The 8237-nt window shown below is 37.1% G+C and overlaps 1 protein-coding gene across 3 annotated transcripts in view; it reads left to right on the top strand.

The window, feature by feature from the left end:
* LOC107720382 (sentrin-specific protease 7-like) overlaps window positions 1-8237 on the top strand; it is a 38279-nt gene that overhangs the window by 23058 nt on the left and 6984 nt on the right. For 2 of the 3 annotated variants that reach the window (XM_016528074.1, XM_016528071.1), the window contains exons 11-13: window positions 1578-1787; window positions 3360-3592; window positions 5930-6024. In XM_016528074.1, coding sequence (XP_016383560.1) covers window positions 1578-1787; window positions 3360-3592; window positions 5930-6024 — 538 coding nt within the window. The remainder of the gene's footprint in view (window positions 1-1577; window positions 1788-3359; window positions 3593-5929; window positions 6025-8237) is intronic. The other variant, XM_016528073.1, reaches the window with a different exon arrangement.

Raw genomic sequence — 8237 nt, 5'->3', positions numbered from 1 at the left:
AATTTTTATGCTAAAAAAGTGCATATAGCTGCTAATTGTATTTGTTGTTTGTTGATTTTCAAATATAAAACTTATTGAAATGTTTTCCGTGTGTGTATCAGCTCTTTTTGAAAATTTTCATCTAATTTTAACAAAACCGTGATAATATTGATAATCGTGATAACTTTGGTCACTATAATCGTGATATGAAATTTTCATACCGTTACATCCCTATCTGAGGGAAAGAGAAAAAATATGTGGCGGGACATTAGATCGTGCCAAATGGGCGTTAAATATCAAAATGTCATTTAAATGAGGCTTTCCTGTTTCAAGAGCCAAAGAGAGCATTTTATCAAGTTTGTGGATGTTAGCTATTAGCACTGAAGTACATATGCGAGTGCGCACCTAAAAATTAGTCTAGTCAAGTCAACGTCAGTTGCTGTTTAAAATGTTGCTTGTGTAATGTGATGTATGGACTTCAGAGCATGGCAAATGAGTGGTAAATATAATTGTACCAATGCTAGTTTGTTAAAACAGAGGCCAAGTCGCTACTTGGCTATTGGTTAGCATTAACCATTAGCAATTAGCGTGCACATTCTAAAGTTTGACTGATTGCACAGACACTATTGGAAGAGAACTGAACTGGATGATGACATCACTGAATCATCAATGAACTGACTTTAGCTGATAAATGACTCTGTTATTGTCTTCTTGCATTATTGATCAACTATTTTCCTGTTTGACTCTGTAAAGCTGCTTTGACACAACCAGTATTGTATAAAGCGCTATACAAATAAAGGTGACTTGACTTGACTTGAGATTACTGTTATAAAGTTTTAAATAATTCTATTTTTTCTTACACAAACGCATCGATTCGCTTCAGAAGACCTTTATTAACCCCCCTGAGCCGCGTGGAGCACTTTTTATGATGGATCGATGCACTTTTTTGGGCTTCGAAATCTCGATCCCCATTCACTTCCATTATAAAGCTTGGAAGAGCCAGGACATTTTTTTAATGTAACTCAGATTGTATTCGTCTGAAAGAAGAAAGTCATTTACAACTACGATGAGTGTCAGTAAATCATGGGGTAATTTACATTTTTGGGTGAACTGTCCCTTTAATAGGCCGATTTAGATTTTGTCAACTTTAACAAAATAAACATTTAGCTACATATTTCAAATCAACAAGAAAACAGACCACAAATATTGATGATTTGACAGATTTATTCAGTAAAATGTCTAAAATCTAAATCTGTCTAAAATGAGAATGTCTTTCTCCGTTTGTCGCTAGACTAGCAATAGCGGTGATTTTGATTAATCTCAGTGATTCAAATCTTTTTGAGTCTGTTCACCAGAAAGATTCTTTCAGTGACTCTTTCGCTATGCCAGTAGGTTTGGTGTCTTTTTGCATGTTTTGATCAAATCATTGAATCATTTACTCAACAGTTTTGTTTTTACTAGGGATGTCTGTTTTATTTGTTTGTGTGAATGACTCTTTGAAAAGAATCACATTGAGATTAACTTTGCCAACGCTTCATACTCTATCTAAAATATCTGTGACTAAAGTCAAATAATCCTTCTTGTTTCTTGTATTTTAGGTGCTGATGGGGAGGGTGAGGTAGCCGTTAGCGTGTCGTGCTCTCAGCTTCTCTCGTACGGCGCGTGGGATGGTGGACTGGCTCGTGACGGCAGTTTGTTATCGAGCACGGAGGAGCCCGCACCTTCTCTCCTCTTCCTTATGGTGTCAGATGCTCAAGCCAGGCTACTCCAGAAAGAGCTGTCTGTGCTGCACACCGTACACACTTCAGGTGAGGCCTGCACTGGAGCATACTGGGTAGGGATCCATGTGAGCTGAAAGATACGGTTTTCTGGATGGAAATCAATGTCATTTTTGCGATCTTGTGTTATGAACAAAAACATTTCGCAAATGACAATTAATACAGACCATAAATATGGTACATGAAGAATATTTACAGATATAAAAAATGTAGTTGTAGTTATTGCACTGTTGTAGATTATAAAGCACTGTTGTAAATTATACAGATCTGTCTCTAAATTCTGATTGGATTAAGCATGTTTGCACAGTAAATACAAACAAATACAATATATGTAATATTTAAAATATTTAAAAAATATATTTTTAAACACACACACACACCTATTACCACACATCAGATGAATATTCTAAAATAATAATATATATTTTTTTTTTATTAATGTGCCAAGTTACAACGTTACTTGGAAGATTTTAACTAGAACTGCATGATATTTTATTATTTTTCTTTAATATTTTATAGTGAAATTTTACAAAATTATATTAAATTTGTTAAATTTTTTAATTAATGTAAAAATAACACCAATATAAATTATCATTATTAAAATGCAGTTTGAATTGAAAAAAATCATATTTAGAATTTCGCTAAATAATAATTATTAATATTAAATTTTGTAGTATTATAAATGTTATATTATGTATTATTGTAAAAATGCAATAATATTACTACTAGTAGTATTTTATTTTAATATTATTATATTTGATCATTTTATACTTAATATTAATATTTTTAAACAAAACAACAAAAATTATTTTCATATTTTTATTTAATAATAATAATACATATTAGTTTATTATTTAAAAAAAAATGCATTTTAAATCAAAATCACAATATTTATCAGAAAAAAATGCAAGTCAATTCCCCCAAAATTGTACAGCCCTACTGTAAACAGCTTGACTAGTGAGCTGTTATACTCTGCAGAAGAAAAAAAAATGTTTATTGTGATTTATCAATAACATTTCAATAAATAGCATTTATACAATAAATTAATTAACAATACATTTAATAATGATAATAAACAATGGTCAATGGTCCAAAATATTGCTTCTCATAACTGAATATTAAATATTTAACTGTATTTGCTCATTGGCCATGATTGTCACCTCACATTCAGTTTGTACAGGCAAATTTTTCAAGCCCTACCTACACACACATACACACACCCCCTTGATCATGCTGCTGGCATGGTGAACCAGTCTTAATGGCACAATGCGGTTATCGCAGCACTCATGTGATGAGCCATCAACCAGTGAGTATTAAGGCATTACCTGCAGTGTGTGTGAACTGCAAACAGGTGTGTGTGTGTGTGATTGGAGCAGCTGCCATTAAAAGATTAATTAATTCAGTCTGGTGCTCATGTGCTTGGCATTCTAGCAAGGAGGAAAGCTCTTTTTTTATTATTAATTTTGGCCACGCAGTGAGCATTTCTGGATGGATCTTCAACCATCTGATCCAAGTTCAATGCTGCAGATAAACAAATAGAACAAACTAAATTAATAAAAAGAAATGAAGAATGTGGTTTCTATTTTTTTATTCTTTTACCAGGACAGGCCTGTCCTTTCGTCCTGCTGGTGTTGACTGGCCAGTTGGAGGATCTTCAGGCGGCTCTGTTGGTGTCTCTCATGGATGTTATTGGCCTGCGATACGATCAGGGCGATTTGAGTAACTCCCTGTCCTGGTCGGATGGGCTGAACCGGCTTCATTGCCACCCACGGGGCGAACATCTCCTGTCCCTGCTGGGACAAAACGTGAAGGACGCTGGACAGGACACAGCAAAGGTCAGTTTATCGGTCTGTCTACCCATCCATCCATCCATCCATTCATTCATGTGTTCCTTTGTTGTTCGTCTATTCATCTAATCTATTCCATCCACCCATTGATTTCATTGTCCATCCATCCATCGTTCATTTTTTTTAAAAATGAAAAAAGGTCTGTCTGTCCTTCCATCTTATTCTTTTTCTATCCATCCATCCTTCAGTTTTTCATCCTTTTTATCTATTCTTAAGTTACTTACATCTTTCATCTATTCTTTAGTTTCTTTCATCATTCATTCTTTTGTCCATCATCCATCCTTTTATCTATTCTTTTGCCCATCCATCCATTCATTCATTCTTTTGTCCATCTTTCTTTCCTTCCATCCATCTATTCCTTTTTCTGTCCATCCATTTTCTTTCATCCTTTCATCCATTCATCAGTTTCTTTCATCATTCATTGTTTTGTTCATCCATCCATCCATCCATCCATCCATCCATTCATCAATCCAATTTATTTATCTAGCCATTCTTTTGTTTATCCATCATCCATCCATTTATTTTTTTCTGTCCATCAGTCCTTCAGTTTCTTCATCCTTTCATCTATTATTTAGTTTCTTTCATCTTTAATCCATTCTTTTGTCTATTTATTCGTCCATCCATCCATCTGTCCGTCCTTCATTCCTGTGTCTATCTATTTATTTATTTGTACTTCCATCCATCCTCCATTCCTTTCAGCATCCATCCATCCATCAATCCAATTTTGTTATCTATCCATTCTTTTGTTTATCCATCATCCATCCATTTATTTTTCCTGTCCAATCATCAGTTTCTTCATCCTTTCATCTATTCTTTAGATTCTTTTATCTTTATTCCATTCTTTTGTCTATTTATTCGTCCGTCCATCCATCCATCCATCCATCTTGATCGTCTGTCCTTCATTCCTGTGTTTATCTTTTTATTTATTTGTCCTTTCATCCATCCATCCTCCATTCCTTTGTTTACCTATACCTTCATTTATCCATCAATCCATCCTTTGTTCCTTTGAGCATCCATCCATCCATCCATCCTTCGTTCTTTTGAGCATCCATCCTTTGTCTGTGTATCCATTAATTTGTCCATGTATCCAACCATCTTTTGTTCCTTTGTCTATCTATCCCTTAATTTGTCCATCTATACATCCATCCATTCATTTGGCCCTCTCCATTGCTTCCTCTTACAGCATTCAATGGGTTGGCCAGATATTGGCAGGAATTTGAGTTCAGGCGTGATAGAGGCACCAGTGGAATTATGCGGCCCAATATAAGAGCAGGAGTGAGGTTAGCCATGGTCCATGGAGGCTGTGCTGGTGTGTAGATATGGAGCGGAGAAGGAAACTTGGCTACTTTTTACGGATAGTAGCTGAGCAGTTCCCACTCTCTCGGGTTCTGTTGAAGTGGCCGTTGTGTCACTCTCTCCAGAGGCTTTATGATGTGGGTGGGCGCTCATGCCTGCTGCATTTTGGGGGTCCTACAACTTTAGTACATATGTGGGCCTTTTTGGGGGCCACATCTGCATGTGGGCGTCAGGACTCTTGGGGCGTGACACGTTTCTTTCTTTTTCAGTTTTGAAGGTGCCAACTGGCAGCAATGGAAGTAGGCCACCTCAGACTCGTTCTCCTTTCTTTCTTTTCTTGCATTTTACGAGCTGGCTCAGCGCTCAACGGAGATGGAGCTCGACTATCCGCCCTAAACAGCCAGCACATGGCGTTGCTCTTCTCAATTTTCATTTTACTTCTTCTGAACCCATATTGCCCTCAAGTCTACTGGCACTTTGAGCCCATCATGTTGGCTCTCTTGACATTTTCCCAACCCGTATTTACAATCCTCTTTTCAATAAAATCTAATTTACCAGATGTCGCATAGGTCATACAAGACTGACTCATGCATTTTTGCTTAAAGGTGAAGACCCTACTCAATGTATGTTTTGCAAGGTTCCCCTTTCTGTTAAACATATTTTATTGGACTGGCCAGCTTTTAATGTACAGAGAAAACTGTTTTATGAAGTGAACTCACAAAGTTATTTAGTCAAATTTTGCCAGAAAAAAGTTTTAGAATTTTACGTACGTTAATGTAAAAAATCTTGTGTGATATAACTTGTGTTTGTTTGTTTGCTGGTTTTTATTGTATTTGTAATACTTGTATTTTTTTTAATTGTTTTTGCCATGAAAATAGCCTTTGATACTGACATGGCATTAAATAAATATATATACTACAATACAATTTAATGTAATTTGCACACTCAGATAGAAACCTTAGCCAATGCTGCTGGTTCTATATCTCTAAATGTTTAGATTCCAGTCTGACCTGGTTCACATTTCCCCAGCAGGAGAACACTAGTGGGACCAGCAGCTGGCTAAGAGAGCCAACACTTAGAAGACCCCTCCGGAGCCACAGCCTGCAACAGAGCTCACCACGCAGGTACTGGATTTGATGTTTCATGCCAAGAACCCCCAAATATGATAATACTGTAGCCCTTTCCTAAAACATAAAGGCAGCTATATATTTTCATGTATACATTGAAAATGTTTAAAAATAATAAAATGTGATATAGAATGCTGCAGGGACGATGTATTTTTGTAAGCCAACCCGGTAAGTTCGCATTAACAAAAAGCGAATAGGATAATTCTGTTAACTTTTGGATTATTGTACAAAATAAGCTCTGTGACTAACACAAGTTTGATTCATACACGTTATGTTCATCAAGATAATATTCTCAAATGAACACAAGTTCAAGGAATTTTAAAGCCTAAATACAATTGGCAGAAGCAAAGACTTAAAGGGATAGTTCATCCAAAAATGGCCACAGCCATATCACCCTGCAGCCCAAGACTGGTTGCCCACTGAAGCTAAGCAGGGCTGAGCCTGGTCAGTACCTGGATGGGAGACCTCCTGGGAAAACTAGGTTGCTGTTGAAAGAGGTGTTAGTGAGGCCAGCAGGGGGTGCTCACCCTGTGGTCTGTGTGGGTCCTAACGCCCCAGTATAGTGACGGGGACACTATACTGCCAAAAAGCACCGTCTTTCGGATGAGACGTTAAACCGAGGTCCTGACTCTCTGTGGTCATTAAAAATCCCATGGCACTTGTAAAAGAGTAGGGGTGTAACCCCCGGTGTCCTGGCCAAATTCCCTCCACTGGCCTTTGTCAATCATGGCCTCCTAATAATCCCCATCCATTGAACTGGCTCTATCTCTCTCTTTCCTCTCCACCTGTAGCTGGTGTGTGGTGAGCGTACTGGTGCCGTTGTGCTGTGGCTGCCGTCGCATCATCCAGGTGGATGCTGCACACTGGTGGTGGATGAGGAGAGACCCCCACCATGTGATTGTAAAGCGCTTTGGGTGTACAGCAATACACAATAAAGCGCTATATAAATGCATCATTCATTCATTCATTCATTCAAATGAAAATTCCCCCCTGATTTACTCACACTAAAGCCATCCTAGGTGTATATGACTTTCTTCTTTCAGATGAATACAATCTGAGTTATATTTAAACAAAAATGTCCTGGCTCTTCCAAGCTTTATGATGGCAATGAATAGTGGTTGAGATAAAAAAAAAAAAAGTGAAAAAAGTTCATCCATCCGTAATTAAAAGTGCTCCACACGGCTCCGGAGGGTTAATAAAGGCCTTCTGAAGTGAAGCGATGCGTTTGTGTAAAAAAACAAAATCCATATTTATAACTTAAAGGGGTCATATGATGTTGCTAAAAATAACATTATTTTGTGTATTTGGTGTAATGCAATGTGTTTATGCGGTTTAAGGTTAAAAAAAGATTTGAGACTTTAGTCTTTGCAACTTTACAGATCTTCTTTATGCACCAAGAGCTTGTAACACTCCTAAGAGAAAGGAAAAATTGAAATCGCATCATATGACCCCTTTAATAAACTGTAATCTCTAGCTTCCGCTAACTGTTGTACGCACGTTCACAGGAGAGTGACGTGTGACATAGGTATAGCGTAAGAGCCAGGACATTTTTAATTATAGATTTTTTTATTTATTTTTGACACAAACGCATCGATTCGCTTCAGAAGGCCTTTATTAACCCCCCGGAGCTGTGTGGATCACTTTTTATGATGGATGGATGTACTTTTTTGGGATCAGAATCTCGACCCCTATTCACTACCCTTATCAAGCTTGGAAAAGCCAGGACATTTTTTAATATAACTCCGATTGCATTCGTCTGAAGAAAGTCATTTACACTTAGGATGGCTTGAGGGTGAGCAAATCATGGGGTAATTTTCATTTTTGGGTGAACTGTCCCTTTAAACTTAGGCTATAAAGGAGCTACACCACATTCACATGACTTCAGCGTCACCAACATTAAGCTTCTGACAACTCTTCAAGTCTTTCTTTAAAAAACTTTTCCCAGAAAGTTTGAATTAGAATAGTTTGCAAGAGTGGGATTATAAACACAAGGCTTTGAAAGCAACTAGTGAGTAGATGAGTTACCTGTTCATCATGATGACGTTAAAGGGGTCATATGATGCGATTTCAATTTTTCCTTTCTCTTTGGAGTGTTACAAGCTCTTGGTGCATAAAGAAGATCTGTAAAGTTGCAAAGACTAAAGTCTCAAATCCAAAGAGATATTCTTTATAAAAGTTAAGAGTCAACCACTCCTACCTAAAACGGCTCG

This window comes from Sinocyclocheilus rhinocerous, unplaced genomic scaffold (genome assembly GCF_001515625.1).
Source record: "Sinocyclocheilus rhinocerous isolate Xijiao unplaced genomic scaffold, SAMN03320098_v1.1 scaffold1292, whole genome shotgun sequence".
In the NCBI taxonomy this organism is placed as follows: Eukaryota; Metazoa; Chordata; class Actinopteri; order Cypriniformes; family Cyprinidae; genus Sinocyclocheilus; species Sinocyclocheilus rhinocerous.
Note: the sequence above shows the minus strand (reverse complement) of the source record. Positions and strands in the feature narration are given on the sequence as shown.